Consider the following 19850-nt stretch of genomic DNA (forward strand, 5'->3'; position numbering starts at 1 on the left):
GATAGCAGGACACTCTAAAGCCCCTTTAGGGTGAGCTGAAATGAGGTGCACGTAAGCAGGGGGGACAGAATGAACACATTAAACAGAAGCAGCGTGGACAAGGGGAAAAAGCACACCCTGGGAGTCAGGGGACCTGGGGTCTGACCCCACTTCCGTCACCTGCCTGCTGGGTGACCTTAGTCAAGTCACATCTGCTCTGTACCTCAGTTTCCTCATCTGCAAAATGGGGATTAATAATAATAATAATTATACTTGTTAAGTACTTACAATGTACTTATAGGGTGATAATTGGAGGGAGACATGTGCCTCAATCTCATCTGTCTTGCCACCAACCCCTTGCCCAAGTCCTGCCTCTGGCCTGGAACGCCCTCCCTCTTCAAATATGACAATTACTCTCCCCGACTTCAAAGTCTTATTGAAGGTGCATCTCCTCCAAGGGGCCTTCCTTGACTAAGCCCTCCTTTCCTCTTCTCCCACTCCCTTCTGTGTCACTCTGACTTGCTCCCTTTATCCAACCCCACAGTAATTATGTATATAGCTGTAATGTATTTATATTAATGGCTTTCTCTAGACTGTAAACTCGTGGGTAGAAATGTGTCCATTTATTGTTATTCTGTACTCTCCCAAGGGCTTAATACAGTGTTCTGCACACAGTAAGTGCTCAGTAAATATGATTGAATGAATACCTACTTTCATCGTGCATCTTTGATTTGGTGGGCTGTTCCAGAAAACTGGAGAATAGGAAGTAAGCATGCATATTAGGGAGGGCACGGGCCTGGGACTCAGAAGGACCTTAGTTCTAATCCCAGCTCCACTACTTGCCTGCCGTGTGACCTTGGACAAGTAACTTCTTCTCTTGGCCTCATCAGTTACTTCATCTGTAAAATCAGGATTAAGAGTGTGAGGCCCATGTGGGGCGGGGACTGTGTCCAACCTGAATAACTTGTATTCTTTCATTCATTCAATCGTATTTATTGAACACTTACTGTGTGCAAAGCACTGTACTAATCGTGCTTAGAACAGTGGTTGGCACATAGTAAATGCTTAACAAGTACTATCACTATTATCATTATTATTAATACAAATCGCAAGTGGGTAGTACAGAGGAACTAGGGCACAAACTAGGGGACACCTGGGCCTCATTTCCTACCCTGAGGTGGGTTCAAGGGGGTGGCTTGATATACTTTCCGTCTGGGTAAAATGTGATATTCTGAAGCTTGCCTTCCCTGAAAGCCCTAGCCCTGGTTCTGGTTTTATCGAAAAAGATTACGGTCAGATTACAGATACCAAACCACTGATGCCAATTCAGCTACTTTGACTATGTTTCACTTTCCAGTTTGGGTCCCCATATCTAAAACTAGAGGTAAATGACTGTAATAGGAGCCTCAGGGGAAAGACTTTTGAGTCAATTTTAAAGGGGGAACTTCTAATCTGGTTGAATCCAGATAACCTTCAATTACTCAGTAACCAAATGTCCAGTTTGTGGATTATCTAGAATTTTTCCTTTTCTCCTTTCCATCTCATTTTTCTTGTCTTTGGTAAAGATCACTGCTCATGAAGGCCTTGGATAAATGGGAAGTGTTGAAATGCTTCAGCCAAAATGTTAATTTTTAACAGCCTTAGTCAAAGGTTTGATGGGAACGGAAATGAGCCAGAAATGGCTGAAATGGAGAATTTTAGAATTCTGCAGGTATCAATCATCGGGTTATCCTTTCCTCTAAAACCACAAATGATAAAGAATCAGCAGTAACTACTCTGTGGGTCTCTAGAAAGAGCAAAATTCTGCGACTTGTAGAAGAATTTCCAGTTTCACGTGTAGCCCGAAAACAGATTCTATTCTTCTGATCAAGAAAGGACTCATAAGAATCTGCCAGTGAAAATTAAAGAATATTTTATTTAAAAGAAATACAGTGAACTTTGCATTACCTGCTCAGTGCAGATGCTTATAAAGGAAGCCAGACATCAAATTCGTATGCCATATGTCTAATATTTTTCACCTTGCCTTATTGAAAGCCCAGAGGGACATAGGAAAGAGTAGGCTTAAGCAGAAGAAAGGCATTTCTTTTGCCATCATCTCTTCAACTTGTCTCAGGATTCTTCTTCATCTCTAAGGTGTAAGCTTGTTATGAACAGGGAACGTGTCTGCTAATTATGTTGTATTGTACTCTCCCAAGCTCTTAGTACAGTGCTCTATACAGAGTAAGCACTCAATAAGTATGATTGAGTGATTAATAAAAACATTTACAGGACAGCATTGGAATCTTCAGAGTCTTCTCTGATGCAAAGGAAAGATTTCAAAGAGTAAAGGAGAAAACTCAGCAGACTAGAAGACAACAACTGTCACAGGCAGCGTGAGTCCACATGACACAGTAAACTGGAGTTGGAAATAGGAGAAAAACATACTGCAGTCAGGAAGAGCCAAGTATAGGCTAAGCAAGAGGATGACTTGGGAGAACGGAAGAAAGGTGAAGGTAACAATCCTCAGAACAACTTTATTTTTATGCCATTCTTTCAGGACAGTCAAAGGAATTCTTTCCATGGTTCCTGGTGTCATTTTCTATGTATTTCTGGAGGTTCGGCGAGGGGTGAAGGGATGATGGCACAGCACAGTCAGTAGGGAAGGGGAGAAACTGGGAAACAAATGTGGGTGGCATAAAAATCTTCTAACAGTCCTCTCCTCTGTAAGGTTTTAGAAAATGCTGATGCCAGGAAATGGGGCTTCCATATTGGGGGAGGGGTGTGTGGTACCAAGGCTGAACACCCTGGTGCGGGAAGGGAAGCACTGGGAAGTAGAAGGTCTTCAACTTCCATTTCCAAATGCTCAGTTGGTTTGAGAGATTCCAAAGTTCAGATCATTTTGTTCTTCTCATCTCTTCTCCAAATCCTCCTACGTGGTGGAGTGAGATGACTGAGGCAGACACTACCCTAGTTGAACAGCAGATAAACCAGGCCTTATGACTCCTACCAAGTCTATTATTCTATTGCCTTTACTATGAAGCCGCCACATGCCCAAACTTTAGAAAGGCCACAGAGCCAAATAAAAGTTCCATAGAAAAGCAACCCCCGCCACTCCATCTCCTTCCCCTCAGGACTTTTCCATGCTTTATCTTGTGATCTTGGAGTTTTGGGTGTTATAAGTTTCTGTATTTTCTATCCTCAAAGCCTCCTTAAAGACAAAATAATAGCAAATAGCATTAAGGCAGCAGTGCAAGTTGGCCCAAATCTGACTTATTTGCAAAGCAGGACGGAAAGTTGAAAAAGGGTCTGCCAGGAGTGTGTTTTTCTTCAGGAAGTACAAGAGGTATGTCACATGATAAGGCATGTAGCAGATCACATATGACAATAGGTTGGATCCCACAATCATTACAGACCTATTGTTCCCCACCCGCCCACTCAGGTTACTGGATCTCCAGAGGCAGATGATGATCCGAATAGTGCAGACGACCATGATGGAGAGACAGCCGAAAAAGATTACCTCTGGTGTAATAAGTAGGAACTTGCTCTTCCAGGTGTTGGATGAAAAGTTCTGGAAGCAGTGAACACTACCTGTGTCATCTCCATGCAGGCGAAGAGTGTAAAAGTTCCCTCCTGAGACGATGATGTAGACCGCCAGACAGATCAGGGTGGCTTTCTTGGGGGAACGCAGGGATTGGGCTAAGAAGGGGTGGTTTATGCATATAAATCGGTCCAGGCAGATGCACGTGGAGATGATAATGCTCCCATACATGTTCACAAAGTACATGCTCTCTAGGACTTTACAAAACTTTAAAGATGTCTTCCAATCGTGAAAAGCCTTTATTTTGAAAGGCAGCGTAAAGAGCAGCAAAGTATCCAGAGTAATAAGTGTCAAGATGTAAATCCTCGATTCTGTCCACTTCCTGATTTTGCAACAGGCAATCCACAAAGCCAGCATGTTGAAGATCAGCCCCAGGGCTAATGTAGGTGGGTACACAGCATACTGGAAATATTTCACACTTTGAGGAATGTCACTGTCACTGCATGAAAGAAGACACAGTTGTAAATGTCCCTGGAGGGATATTTTGGGAAGTGGTTTTAAGACTCTTTGGGTTGTACCTCCATAGACTGAATTTATCTTCACCTTTACATTTACCTCCTGTGAGATCTATTGATGGAACAGAGGCAGCTATAGCTAAGTGAATAGAGTATGGGCTTGGGAGTCTGGAGGACCTGGATTCTAATCCTGGTTCCACCACTTGTCTGCTGTGACCTTGGGCAAGTCACTTAACTTCTCTGGGCCTCGGTTACCTCATTTGTGAAACGGAGATTAAGACTATGTGAGCCTCATGTGGGACAGCGGCTGTGTTCAACCTGATTACCTTGTATCTACCTTAGTGCTTAGAGTGCTGCTTGGCACATAGTAAGCACTTAACAAATACTGCAATTGCTATTATCATTAGGGCAACTGAAGTCCATAATTTCCACTTCCATTTCAAAAAGAGTTTAGTGTCATAGTTCAACAATAGTAATTTTGGCATTTCTTAAGTGCTTTCTATGTGCCAAACACTGTACTGAGTGCTGGAGTAGATACAAGGTAATTAGTTTAGACACAGTCGCTGTCCCACATGGGGTACACAGTCTATGTAAGAGGGAGAACTGGGGTTGAATACCTATTTTACACATGAGGAGACTAAGAGGCAGAGAATAATAATAGTAATTATGGTATTTGTTAAATACTTACTATATGCCAAGCACTGTTCTAAGCATAGTGAAGTGACTCGCCCCAGGTGTCACAGCAGGCAAGTGGAGGAGCAGCGATTAAAATTCAGGTCTGCTGACTCCCAGGCCAATGCTCAACACTGCTATAAAACGACAAACAAGTCCCCATCTGGACTTAACGCTTGAAAAAGAATCTTCCCAGGCAAAATGAAGTGGAAAGCAGAGGCAAGTATCTGGCAAATTCAAATATTTCCTGTGTTTAACTCCCTCCCCCTTCATATCTGACAGACAATCATTCACCCCACCATCAAAGCTTTATTTTAAGCACATCTCCTCCAAGAGGCCTTCCCCCACTAAGCCCTCATTTCCTTTTCTCCCACTCCCTTCTGCATCACTCTTGCTCTTGTATTTTCACACTTTATTCACCCCACTCTCATCCTCAGAGCACTTCTGTACATGTCTATAATCAATTTATTTATATTAATATCTGTCTATTCTAGAGTGAAGGTTCCCTGTGAGCAGGAAATATGTCTATCAATTCTGTTATACTGTACTCTGCCAAGCACTTAGATCCATGCTGTGCACACAGTAAGTGCTCAATAAATACTATTGATTGATTGATTTACTTTTCTATTATATCTATTTTCCTTCTTTTTACTATGGTCTAGTTGTCAATTAATATCTATTGTCTCTCTACTATATTCTGAATTCCCTGGGAATAGAAATCATGTGTTTTAACTTCTTTTGTGCTCTACCCACAGCAGGCTTTGAAAAATACTTTATTGTAGATACTGGTAATGAAGTATACCTTTGGAAAAAATCTTTGGAAAAAATGGTTTATTTAGGCTGAAGGATCTAGAATAGCTGTCTACTGGAATTGAATTGACCAAGTAATTGCTCATCTCTCTAATTTTCGTATCGACAGTCAGTAAATTCATGATATAACTAGCATCCAATTATATTATTCTTGTAGATTAAATATTGCTCAGCAGGTCATCAAATCTCTTCTCTTCCAGTCAATCAGTGGTATCTATTGAGTGTCACTGTGTGCCGAGTACCATACTAAGTGCTTGGGACAGGACAATACAACAGAGTTAGTAGACCCATTCTCTGCCCACAATGAGTTTTCAGTTTCAAGGAAAGGTCAGAGGTTCTTTTCAGAGGTCAACAGTGACTTTGGGTGCAACTCTGGCTTCAGAAACACCATTTGAGAAACTCAAGCCATTCTCCCAGGAAGGAAGGAAAAGTGGCCAATTAGAGCCTCTTCCTTCTCAGAGTTAGGTCTATCTTCTGACGGAGAATTACAGTCTATAAACTAACATAAATATTCCCTTCTATGATTATTTTTCAAGGTATCTGTCAAGTGCTTACTATGTGCCAGGCACTGAACTATGCATTGGGATAGATACTGAAAAGCAGCGTGGCCTAGTGGGAAGAGCATGGACCTGGGAGTCAGAGACCCTGGGTTATAATCCTGCCTCAACCACTTACCTGCAGTGTGACCTTGGGCAAGTCACTTAACTTCTCTATGCCTCAGTTCCCTCATCTGCAAAATGGGGATTCAACACCTGTTCTCAGTCATAGTTAGACTGTGAGCCTCATTGGGACCTGATGAGCTTGTATCCACCCCAGCACTTAGTATAGTGCACTTAAGGAATACCGCAATGACTATGATGAGATAAAAGATAATCGGGTTGGTCACAGTCACTGTCCCACATGGGGCTCATAGTCTTAATCCCTATTTCACAGATGAGATAACTGAGGAACAGAGGCTACCTCCTCATATTTTTGTAAAGCCTCTATTCTGCTATTATTAACTCTGGGTCACAGTGAAAGTAGCTGCTCTCCACACCCATTGGCAGCATGGCTCAGTGGAAAGAGCATGGGTTTTGGAGTCAGGGCTCATGAGTTTGAATCCCAGCTCTGCCACTTGTCAGCTGTGTGACTGTGGGCAAGTCACTTAACTTCTCTGTGCCTCAGTTCCCTCATCTGTAAAATGGGGATTAAGACTGTGAGCCCCACGTGGGACAACCTGATTCCCCTATGTCTACCCCAGTGCTTAGAACAGTGCTCGGCACATAGTAAGCGCTTAACAAATACCAACATTATTATGTCACTGAAAAGATGAACTTGCACACTTTACTTTGGTTTTATCTACTTAGAGTAGTCAATAAAGCCACTGAACTTTAACCTGAACATGTTGCAGTGTAAATTTGGAGGAAAGAAAATCCTATCTGCCTGGTGAAACCCCACTAAAGCTAGGCTGGTGACTAATATCAATCTGCCTGTGCAGAGTTAAGGAAAAAAATTGAAAATTTTACAGGAAAAGCCTTTGCCAAAAATGCTTCTTCCACCCCATGCAGACCTGCATATGTGTCGGCAAGGGAGCCAGAAATACAATGGAATCTTTCTTCCCTGCCTAGTACTAATAGACATTAGATCTTTACAAACTCTAGGAGGTAAAGTTTCTGCTGCCAAAATGCCCTTCCTATCTTTTCTTTTGGCTAGAATCAATACTATCAATGGTATTGATTGAATCTCTGTACTAAGTGATTGGTCCACAGGATCCCTGCCTTCATGGAATTTATAATCCAGTGGGGCTGACAAATGTGAAAAGTAAATGACTGATAAGATAAAGTGTGGAGTACATCTAGTATTTCAAATTGCCTTTTGATGATGTATGATAGATTTTTTTTTAAATGGTATTTGTTAAGCAATTACTACATGCCAGGCACTGTACTAATGCTGGGTAAAGTGAATCAGGGAATTGTCCCTGTCCCACCTGGGGCTCTCAGTCTTAATCCCCATTTTACAGATGGAGCAACAGAGGCACAGAGAAGTAAAGTGACTTCTCTTAAGTGAAGTGACTTGCCCAAGATCACCCAGCAGCATCGGGACTGTGCTCTATCCACTGAACCACACTGCCTCTCAGTTATCTCCAAGATAACATGGCAGTCCAGGTTGTCAGTTGTTAGGTGGTGTGAGAGGTTGCATTCAACTACAGCAGCTCCTAGTAATCTCCAACAGGATTGGAGAGATGCTGCCACAATCCCTTCTTCCCATCACCCACACTCATTGAAGCTGCTGTGGTCCCAGGCTGCGGGAGCTCCGAGTTAGGAGCCCCTCTGAGCACAAAGCACAGCAACTTCCACCACTCAAACCCCACTTCTGCTCTTCCCTGTGACCGTCATGTGTGGCCTCCACGAGGTTTTGAAAAAAGGGTACGTGACCTGCCAGTCTGAATAATTGCCCGATCTCAGACGATCTCCTGCTACTCACCCTCTTAACACTGCCAAAAACAAGTGTGGCAAACCCTCAGAGTTCCCAAACAAAAACAGATTACTAATTTTCCATGAAAAACTAGCAAAAATGAAAAAAGATGAGTCTTAATGTCTATGTGTAAGGGTGCGTGCATTTGACTCGGCCATCATCCCCCCTTAAAAAAAAAAGCACCCCAAACCAGGATTTATTTTATTTGAACCTTTATAGTATGAGTGCACAAACTGTCTTTCCTATTCCTCTTTGGAAATTGCTGCCATTACTTTCTCCCAGCTCTGCTAAGAATGCAGGGAGGGACTGGCCCATACACCATGCTGCTGGTGGCACTTGGGAATCTCTGGATAAACTGCAGCACTTCAACAGCAATCATGTTTGTTTCAGGGAAGCAGTGTGGCCTAGTGGATAGACCACGAGCCTGGGAGTCAGGAGGACCTGGGTTCTAATCTTGGTTCCACCATTTGTCTGCTGTGTGATCTTTGGGCAAATCACTTCACTTCTCGGGGCCTCAGTTACCTCATCTGTACAATGGAGAATAAGACTGTGAGCCCAGTGTGGAACAGGGGCTGTGCCCAACCCAATTACCTTGTATCTAAAGCAGCGCTTGCTACAGTGTCTGGCACATAGTAAACACTTACTAAATACCTCTATTATTAGTAGTAATATTTCAGCTGTGAAGAACCCAGAAGGATCAATTTATGTTTGCCCAGAGGAGGCACTGTGCTCTTTGGACAGGATTTCAATGAACAATATGGAGAAAAGAATAAACGTTTGGGTGGTCACAAGTATCCAAGGACAAGAATACCAACTGGAATCCTCAGATTTGGCTGCATCTCAACAAAGAAGTTGCAGATCTCCAATCCACTGGAACAATATAGGAATTTTCCAATTTTATGGCATTTGAAGTCAACCCCAATCAATCAATCAGTACTGGATAAACTGCAGCACTTCAACAGCAATCATGTTTGTTTCAGGGAAGCAGTGTGGCCTAGTGGATAGACCACGAGCCTGGGAGTCAGGAGGACCTGGGTTCTAATCTTGGTTCCACCATTTGTCTGCTGTGTGATCTCCTTGAAGAGGCTAAGCCCTCCTTTCCTCTTCTCCCACTGCCTTTTGCATGTCCCTGACTTTCTCCCTTTATTCATTCCGTCTCCCAGACCCACAACACTTATATACATAGTTGTTATTTTTTTATATATATTAATGTCTGTCTTCCCCTCTAGACCGTAAGCTCTTTGTGGGCAGGGAATGTGTCTGTTAATGGTTGCATTGTACTCTCCCAAGCATTTTGTACAGTGCTTTGCACACATTAAGTACTTAGTAAATTCATTCATTCAATCATATTTGAGTGCTTACATTGTGCAGAGCACTCTACTAAACTCTTGAAAAATACCGTATGATTGAATGAATGAATGAAAGGAGCTTACAGAGTAGAGGTTGATTCATTCTATTGATTCTAAAGGACAATCCCAGATACTAGGTTAGGGGACAGAGTAGTTTATTGGAAATTACAATATTAGGATATTCACATATCCTAATACCAACTCAGACACCAATACACACTGCATCATGTCAGGAAGCCATCTTGACCTTTGGCCTCAGTTTCCTTTTTTGTCTGTGTAGTGGAAGGGGTCCCACCATCACAGGGATGTTACGAGCAATGATTAAAAAATTGAATACATGTGTATATATATATATATATATATGCATGCATATATATATATGCATGCGTGCGTGCATATTTAGTGACCCTCTCTAGGAATACCCAATAAGTAATAATAAAAGCTAAAGAAAGCTTAATCATCCCAAGTTTATAAGGTAAGTAATTCTCCCAAACGAATTGTCAGTTGTGCTGATTTTCAAGACGAAGGGAAATCAAGAAATACATCAGAGCAGTACCTAGAAGGCACTTGAAATGTCAACTTAATTCAAATTAAAGGCTTTATGACTGAGCCATAGCCTATTTTATTTGACTTTTTAGAAGCAGGGGAATGACAGAAGAGGGGAAACTGGCAGAAAAGATTGATTAAATATACATGCACAATGGACATCATCATCATGTAATTACTGTGCCTAGACTTTAGGACAGAAAAATGGGAAATTTTCCTTACAAAAACCCCCTCATTCACCATGCTCTTGTTCTGAGAGTGAAGAAATACCATTACAATTGCAATACAATTCAGGGGGCAAGGAATTTCTGAAATCCGGTTTGTCTTAGTAAAGAGCATTTAAGTCATATAAATTGACAGTATTATAAAAGTATTTTGCTATTTCATCACAACAAATGTGGACAGCAGGTTATTTACCATTAGCTCCATTTCAGAGGAGAGAACATTATAGACACATTTTGCTGCCGAGGCTCCAGAAAATTAGAAGAGGGTAATGCAACAGCATAGCTCTTTTGGATATGTCTGCAAAATGAAAGAAACCCTGACCCTTAGAAGCTCAAAATCATCTAGAGAGTGGTTAGCATACTCACACTACCCCAATGTCAACAACAAAGTCAGATCTAAGTCGGTTACTATAAGCTCAGGCATATAGGTTCACTCCCGATCTATTATTTAATAACACTTACTTCGTGACTGTATTTTTCATGGCTGTGCGTCCCCGGGATTATTAAGGAATGGTAAGGAAAGCCAAGTATCAAAGTGGTAACAACTGAAAATGAAACTGATAGTGTACGATGAAGTTCAAAGAGATGTGTTTGTGTGTGTGTGACAGACAGAGAGAGTGAGAGTGCCCGTGGGTGTATGTACAAACTGACAGTTGTTTTTTATTTCTGAAAACAAAACAACAACAAAAAAATCTATAAATGTGTGTGGGTGTGCGTGCGTGCGAGTGGGTTGGGGATGGGGGGAGGTTGTGGGAATGGAGAAAAAAGAGACAGTGGTCTTTATTATTCTGTCCCCTACCAGTGTTTAAAAACATTCCAGCAATTTGGGGTTATGGATACATTATTGGCAGTCCATTCATACAGCCCTCCTTCTGGAACAGCATGTACTTGGCTGGCTGGATTCTCCAAGTGAGATGCACCATGGAAGATACAGTTGATTAGAATAAAGTGGAGGTGGGGTGTTCTAGGCAGTTCTCAGTAGCAAGGGCACAAAAGAACCCCAGAACAAAAAATCCCATTGCATGCAAATACAACCCCCAGTTTTTAGAAGATTTGGCTTTCATTGACGTTGGAGGGTGTGGAGGGGAAGAAGGGGAAATATATTTAAAAACCACAAAGAGGATTATTTTGGTGATTGAGGTTATGACCTTTTTCTGTCTAACTATAGTAATTTTAGTCCGGCTGACGTTCTCCTTCTTAGCCTTCAGCTTGCTTGTATTTGTTTCCAGTCTCACAAGCGGAAGCCAGCTTCTTAGTTGTATTGTGGACACTGCACATACTGTGCTATTCTTGATATTTAAGAAGCAATTTTTCTTTGAACAACCACAGGAATTAACACTTTTCCATGTACCTGGACTCTAATACATACCAGGCAGGTGACCTCAAAGAAATTGACTAACATCTGATTTAAGGAAGGTTCACCTTGGGTATTACTATCTGTGGGTGGGCCCAAAGGAAATGTTATGGACTGGTGTGAACTGGGTGGATCCAAAGATGATGTTTCTATTGGCTCACTCTGAACTATTTTAAGACTGAAATCAATTGTTTATCAAGTACTTTAAAACTAGCTTGCAGAGCGCTTCAAAATGTCTTTGAATTATTTCACCTACCCGCTCTCCCCTCTTTGTGGACTATACACTTGGCTGTGTACCTCTTAAGCACTTTGATGCTCACCCCAGCCCCACGGTATTTATGTAAATATTCTTATCTTCACAATCAGTGGTATTTACTGAGCACTTACTGTGTGCATAACACTCTACTAAGTGTTTGGCAAAGTAAAATACAAGAGATTTGGTAGTTGCAATCCCATCCCACAAGGAGCTTACAATTTACAGGGGGAGACAGGCATTAAAATAGATTAGGGATAGGGGAAATGTGGGGCAGACTCTGTACTGGGGAAGATTCAAGATAATAGAGTCAAACACAATTCCTGTCCCAGACAGGGCTCACAGTCTTAATTCCCGTTTTACAGAAGACATAACTGAAGCACAGAGAAGTTTAGTGATTGTCAAGGTCACACAACAGTTCAGTGGTGGAGCTGAAATTAGAACCCAGGTCCTACAACTCCAGGCCCTCTCTACTTAGTTTCCCAATTTCAGGAATCCATAGAGCAGAAGTTTGTCATCCTGCTGTTGAGCCTTCTCTTTAAGTACCCTACCCAGTGTACTGGGTAAAGGAAGCACATGTCAAACAATTGATCGATCATATTTGTTGAGGCTTCCTATCTACAGAGCGCTGTAATAAGCACTTGGGAGAGTACAACAAAACAGAGCTGGTAGGCATGTTCCCTGGTCCAAAGAGCTCACAGTTTGGAAGATCATAGGAGACCGACTTCATTTCAGAACTTCATTGTTTTTGATTTTCATTTGCAATTTGATTTTTAGTGTGGCCCAAAAGAGACACTGGTGGAACTTTTTGATGGGCAGGATTTGGGGTCATCCTTTGTGGAGTCAGTTCTCACAGCTGTAGAGAAGGTTGAAAAACCCTGAAGCTCTGAACATCAGTACCTGCATGGAAAGGAAAAAAAAAATCTCAAGTTGAAGGTCTGTAAGTCTGTTATGATGTCCAACCTTCTATATAAACAATATGCTCTATGACTATATATATATATATATATATATATATATATATATATATATATCTAAGGCCCAAGAACTTGTCTTCCCTTTTTCCTCCTTACTTTCCCATCACGTAGACACCACCATCCTCCCTGTCTCACAAACCCATAACCTTGGTACTATCATCTACTTTTCTCTCTTATTCAACCCACATATTCAATCTGTCACCAAATCCTGTTGGAACCACCTTCACAAAGTAGCAAAAATCCACCCTTTTCTCTCATCCAAACTGCTACCACGTTAATCCAAACACTTACTCTATTCCACCTTGACTACTGCATCAGCCTCCTTACTGAATTCCCTGCCTCCAGTCCATACATCTCTCTGCTGTCTGGATCATTTTTCTAAAAAGTCCATATTTCCCCACTCAAGAACCTCCAGTGGTTGTCCTTCCATGGCCATATCAAACAGAAACTCCTTACTATTGGCCTTAGAGCACCTAGTCAGCTCACCCCCTCCTACCTTACCTCTCCGCTTTGCTACTACAACCCACCTCTCTCACTTCAGTCCTCTAATGTCAACCTATTCACTATACCTTAATCTCATCTATCTCACTGCCAACCTCTCAGTGATGTCCTGCCTCTGGCCTGAAACTTGTCTTGTCTTATGCAGTTGAGTCGTCTCCAACCCATATCGATGCTATGGACACATTCCTCCCACAATGACCCTCCTCTGGACTCTCTCCCCTGCCACTGCTGCCCAACACAGGTGAGTTTTGACTTGTAACAGATTGCCTTCCACTTGCTAGCAACTGGCCAAGCTAAGAATGGACTGGGTAAGCCTCTGCTTGACTCTCCCTCTCATAGCTGAGACTGTTAGATTACTGGAAACTCTCCAAGTGTGATCTTGAGCAGGTGGCCTGGAACTACCTCTTTAAATTTTTTTAAATTTTATTTGTAAAGTGCTTACTATGTGCCAGGCACTGAACTAAGTGCTAGGGTGGATACATGATAATCGGGTTGGACACAGTCTGTGTCCCACATGGGGCTCAGATTCTAATTCCCAATTTAAAGATGAGGTACCTGAAACAGAGTTGTGAAGTGACTTGTCCTAGGTCACACAACAGACAAGTGTTGAAGCTGGGTTTAGAACCTGGTCCTCTGACTCCCAAGCCTGTCCTCTTTCCATTAGGTCCTGATCCCTCCCCCTTCATATCTGACACACCATCACTCTCTCCTCCTTCAAAATCTTTTTTAAATTCACATGTCCTCCAAGAGACATTCCTTGACTAAGTTCTCCTTTCCCCTACTCCCTCTTCCTTCTGTATTGCCCTGACACTTGGATTTATACTCTTTATTCACCCCACCCTCAGTGCTACAACACTTATTTACATATCCATAATTTATTTTTAAGGTCTGACTAGCCTTCTAGACTGTAACCTCATTGTGAGTAGGGAATGAGTCTCCCAAGTGCATAATACCATGCTCTGCGCACAGTAAGGGTTCAATAAATATGATTGATTATTATTTCTCATCAATTTGATTCTACCAAGAAAAGGAGTGAGGTGAATAGTCTGCAGTATCTCAGTTATTGTAATTCAAAGTCACAAAGTCATAAAGTTCTTAGATCTCTTTTAAATTTAGGATTTCTAGTTTTCTTTCATGTATCAATACATGGTCCTCTGAGAGTCACCTCTCTCAAGAGAAGCAGTTACATATGCACAGATTGATATGACATGACGTGCTATTTTTCTTATGCTTTCAAGTCGCAAACTACCCATAGTGACACCATGGACACATCACTCCCAGAAAGCCCCACCTCCATCTGCAATCATTCTGGAGTGGATCCATAGAGTTTTCTGGGTAAAAATGTGGAAGTTGTTTACCATTGTTTTCTTCCGTGCAAGCAACTTGAGTCTCTGCCCTTGACTCTCTCCCATGCTGCTGCTGCCCAGCACAGGTGAGTTTTGACTTGTAGCAGATTGCCTCCCACTCACTAGCCACTGCCCAAGCTAGTAGCTGAGACTGGTAGCGTACTGGAAACTTTCCAGGTGTGATCCTGAGAGGGGGCCTGGTATTAAATCCGGCTAAATCCAAAACATTACCTGCAGCTTTCCCAGTACTTATTTTGAAAAAACAAATATTGCTGAGTTACAAGAAGGAACAAGTATTGATAAAATCTAAAACTGAGAGTAGCTGAAAAAGAAATTCAGTGTTGCCTAGTATTTTCCCATAATGCCATGCCTGGGCTTTACCATAACAAAATACTCAGGCTGGCATTTTTAATTCTACAAAGCCAGTACTTATAACTCCCATAATAATGGAGGCTGTTTCTTAGAGTTTTTATCATTGAAAATAGAGAGAAGGTGGTTTTGTTTTAATTGCCACTGATCCTCGGTTGATTTGTAAAACAAGCGCAGAAAACCAGAAGGAATCTACGTTATTTAGCTTTCTTAAGCCAGATTTCCTTCTGAAACATGATGAGTTTTATTCTCTTGTTGGAGGGCCCAGCCAAAAGGACTCTCCTAGAACGAGTCATCTACACTCGCTGCCTAGAATTCCTTAACTCCAATTCTCTCCTTGACACCCTCCAATCTGGCTTCCGTCCCCTCCACTCTACCGAGACTGCTCTCTCAAAGTTCATCCATGACCTCCTTGGTCATGCCAGAGCCAGTGGTTCCTACTCTATCCTAATCCTCCTTGACCTCTCAGCTGCCTTTGGCACTGTGGACCATCCCCTTCTCCTCCACACCTTATCTCAACTTGGCTTCACGGACTCTGTCCTCTCCTGGTTCTCCTCTTATCTTTCTGGCCATTCATTCTCGTTCTCCTTCACAGGCTCCTCCTCCCCCTCCCATCCTCTAACTGTAGGGGTTCCTCAAGGGTCAATTCTTGGCCCTCTTCTGTTCTCCATTTACACTCACTCCCTTGGTGAACTCATTCGCTCCCATGGCTTCAACTATCAACTCTATGCAGATGACACACAAATCTACATCTCTGCCCCTGTCCTCTCCTGCTCCCTTCAGGCTCATATCTCCTCCTGCATCCAGGACATCTCCACTGGATGTCTGCCCACCACCTAAAATTCAACATGTCCAAAACTGAGCTCCTTATCTTTCCTCCCAAGCCCTGTCCCCTTCCTGCCTTCCCTGTCACTGTGGATGGTACGACTAACTTTCCCGTCTCTCAAGCCCACAACCTAGGTGTCATCCTTGACTCAGCTCTCTCATTCACCCCACACATCCAATCCATCACCAAGGTCTGCTGGTCTCACCTTTATAATATCGCCAAGATCCGCATTTTCCTCTCCACCCAAACGGCTACCTTACTGTTACAGGCTCTCGTTTTATCCCAGCTAGACTACTGTGTCAGCCTTCTCTCTGACCTCCCTTCCTCCTCTCTCGCCCCGCTCCGGTCTATTCTTCACTCTGCTGCCCGGCTCATCTTCCTGCAGAAACGATCTGGGCATGTCACTCCTCTTCTTAAACAACTCCAGTGGTTGCCTATCAACCTCCGCTCCAAACAAAAACTCCTCACTCTAGGCTTCAAGGCTCTCCATCACCTTGCCCCTTCCTTCCTCTCCTCCCTTCTCTCTTTCCACCGCCCACCCTGCACGCTCCGCTCCTCTGCTGCCCACCTCCTCACCGTCCCTCGGTCTCTCCTATCCCGCCATCGACCCCCGGGCCACGTCCTCCAGCGGTCCTGGAACGCCCTCCCTCCTCACCTCTGCCAAACTGCTTCTCTTCCCCTCTTCAAAACCCTACTTAAAACTCACCTTCTCCAAGAGGCCTTCCCAGACTGAGCTCCTCTTCTCCCTCTACTCCCTCTGCCACCCCCGCTTTACCTCTCCGCAGCTAAACTCTCTTTTCCCCCTTTCCCTCTGCTCCTCCACCTCTCCCTACCCATCCCCACAGCACTGTACTCGTCCGCTCAACTGCATATATTTCCATTACCCTATTTATTTAGTTAATGAATTGTACATTGCCTTGATTCTATTTAGTTGCCATTGTTTTTACGAGATGTTCTTCCCCTTGACTCTATTTATTGCCATTGTTCTTGTCTGTCCGTCTCCCCCGATTAGACTGTAAGCCCGTCAAATGGCAGGGACTGTCTCTATCTGTTGCCGACTTGTTCATTCCAAGCGCTTAGTACAGTGCTCTGCACATAGTAAGCGCTCAATAAATACTATTGAATGAATGAATAATATCCCGGCTGGATTATCGTGTCAGCTTTCTCTCTGATCTCTCTTCCTCCTGTCTCTCCCTGCTCCAGTCTTTTCTTCATTCCGCTGCCCAGCTCCTCTTCCTGTGGAAATGCTCTGGGCATGTCACTCCCCTCCTTAAAAACCTCCAGTGGTTGCCTATCAACCTCCGCATGAAACAAAAATTTCTCACTCTAGGTTACAAGGCTCTCCATCACCTTGCCCCCTCCTACCTCTCCTCCTTTATCTCCTTCTACTGCCCACCCCATAGGCTCCGCTCCTCTGCCGCCCACCTCCTCACCATCCCCCGTTCTCACCTATCCCACCATCGACCCCTGGGCCACGTCCTCCCGCTGTCCTGGAATGCCCTCCCTCCTCACCTCCACCAAACTAACTTCCCCTCTTCAAAGCCCTACTGAGAGCTCACCTCTTCCAAGAGGCCTTCTCAGACTGAGCTTCCCCTTTTCCCTCTGCTCCCTCTGCTGCCTCTCTGCCCTCCTTCACCTCCCCTCAGCTAAGCCCCCTTCCCCCCCCTTTTCTTCTGCTCCTCCTCCTCTCCCTTCCCCTCCCCTCAGCACTGTGCTTATTTGTATATATCTTTATTACCTTATTTATTTTGTTAATGAGGTGTACATCCCCTTGATTCTATTTATTGCTATTGTTTTTGTCTGTCTCTCTCCCCCGATTAGACTGTAAACCCGTCAATGGGCAGGGATTGTCTCTATCTGTTGCCAAATTGTACATTCCAAGCACTTAGTACAGTGCTCTGCACATAGTAAATACTATTGAATGAATTAATGAAGAAATTGAAAAACCCCGTACTCACCATCCACCTCTTACCATTCTCCCTAACAGTCAGATGGGTGCCTTGTTGTCAGGCTATAATTCTGGGGTGGGTGTAGCCACATTGGCAGTTGCAAAGATGGGCTGATTGTCAGTGGAGGGGAATAATCACATGGGAGAAATTGGGCTCTTTCTTCACCCAGGTTCTTGAATGAATGAGGAGGTTGACACAGATCTTTCCACTATAGTGTGATTGCTTTTACATCAGCAGAAATCTAACAGTTGTGTCTTTGCTCTTTGGAGATAAAGTGGGAGAGGCTGGGAGATGCAAGTGGGAGACCAGTACCTAGTTGTTGGCTACGGGAGCCAGGGAGGACTGTCATGACTATTTGTCTTCCACTGAAGTAAGAGTAGGGCCTTCTGTTACAATCAATCAATCAATCATATTTACAGTGTGCAAAACACTGTACTAAGAATTTGGGAGAGTACAGTACAACAGAATTGGTAGACACATTCACTGACAACAACTAGCATACAGTCCAGAGGAGATGTAACATCCTTTCAGGGTTGCTTATTCAGGTTCACTTATAAGCAACTAAATCTAGTTTCGTATATCCCAGGCTTGGTGGGCGAGAGGATTGATGGCAAAGCAGTGAGACTTTATGGCAGCTTGTATATGTTTCCCTTGGGAAAGTGAATCAATTTTAATGGATTGGTTGGCTAGAGGCTCAGTTCTCCAGTGTATATTATTTCTTTAATTTTAATTTGCAACTGTAGTTAGAATCCATTCTGTCCTATCCCACCTGGATTACTGCCTCAGCCTCCTTGCTGACCTCCCAGCCTCCAATCTCCTGTCTCCCCACAGCAGTCCATACTTCACTCTGCTGCACAGATAATTTTTCTACGAAAAAGTCACTCTGCTCCTCAAAAAACTTCAGTGGTTGCCCATCCACCTCTGCATCAAACAAAAACTCCTCTCCTGGTTTTAAGGCACTCCACCACCTTGCCCCCTCCTATCTCACCTCACTACTCTCCTTCTACAACCCAACCCACACACTTTGCTCCTCTAATGCTAACCTTCTCACTGTGCCTTGGTCTCTCCTGTCTCGCTGCCAATCCCATGCCCACTTTCTGCCTCTGGCCTGGAATGCCCTCCCTCCTCAAATTCAACAGACACTCTCCCCTCCCTCAAAGGCTTATTAAAGGCACATATCCTCCCAGAGGCCTTCCCAGACTAGACACCTCCCTTTCCTCTTCCCCAACTCCCTTCTGTGTCACCCTGACTTGCTCCCTTTACTCTTCCCCCTTCCCAGCCCCACAGCACTTATGTACATATCTGTCATTTATTTATTTTAATTGATGTCTCTCTCTGCCCTCTAGACTTGTAAGCTCGATGTGGGCAGGGACTGGGTCTTTTCCAAGCACTCAGTACAGTGGTTTGCACACAGTAAGTGCTCAATAAATATGATTGAATGAATGAATGAATTCAATTTAAAGCTCCTTGAGGACCTGTGTTTGCTATGTTTATTTTACTCTCCTAAGTACAATCACTCTGCACAGAATAGGTGCCCAAGAAATACTCATGAATGATTAGTATGGCCAAATTCAGATCTGCCATGGATTTTCATTCAGAAGTAGGATGGACATTGAAGGTTTGGCCTCAAATGTGCAGTCCCCCTATGTTTTGAAAGCTCCCAACTCAGGTGAAGGATTTCAAGCTTTAAAATAAAAAAATTGTTTTTCAAACAGAAAATGGACAAATATTCTTGTGACTCATGTTCTGATGGATATTTACTTCACATTTCAAATCTTGGGCATAAAAGTGAGTGTTCTGTCTTCTAATCTCAGGCAGCCCAAATGGACAAAGCATAGAACCAGAGTCCAGTAGTCCTGGATTCTAATCCCACACTGCCACTGGACTTCTGTATGATCTTGGGCAAGTCACTTCACCTCTCTGTGTCTGAGTCACCCTCCAGACTGTAAATTCACTTTGGGCAGGGAACATGTTTAGCAACTCTGTTATACTGTACTTTCCCAAGGGCTTTAATTTAGTGCTCTACACACAGTAAGCACTCAATAAATAATAATAATTATTAGTAATTATGGTATTTGTTAAGTGTTTACTATGTGTGAGACATATACGATTCATACTAACACGATTCATTGATTGATCAGTTTCTTCATCTGGGGATTCATTCAATAGTATTTATTGAGCACTTACTATGTGCAGAGCACTGTACTAA

General features: G+C 43.2%; 1 protein-coding gene across 1 annotated transcript; it reads right to left on the reverse strand.

The window, feature by feature from the left end:
* Positions 1-1874: 1874 nt before the first annotated feature.
* LOC103171130 (G-protein coupled receptor 35-like) lies at positions 1875-10602 on the reverse strand. The gene is made up of 2 exons (XM_007671725.3): positions 10529-10602; positions 1875-3995 (listed from the first exon to the last, which is right to left on the reverse strand). The coding sequence occupies exons 1-2, from the start codon at positions 10546-10548 to the stop codon at positions 3104-3106; spliced, it is 912 nt and encodes a 303-aa protein (XP_007669915.1). The 5' UTR covers positions 10549-10602; the 3' UTR covers positions 1875-3103.
* Between the last annotated feature and the right edge of the window lie 9248 nt (positions 10603-19850).

Source organism: Ornithorhynchus anatinus, chromosome 1 (assembly GCF_004115215.2).
Source record: "Ornithorhynchus anatinus isolate Pmale09 chromosome 1, mOrnAna1.pri.v4, whole genome shotgun sequence".
NCBI lineage: Eukaryota > Metazoa > Chordata > Mammalia > Monotremata > Ornithorhynchidae > Ornithorhynchus > Ornithorhynchus anatinus.

Coding starts and splice junctions, on each gene's coding strand:
- LOC103171130 (XM_007671725.3), bottom strand. CDS start 10,548: ATGAAAAATACAGTCACGAA. Junction 3,996..10,528: donor ATGAAAAATACAGTCACGAA/GTAAGTGTTATT, acceptor TCTTTCATGCAG/TGACAGTGACATTCCTCAAA.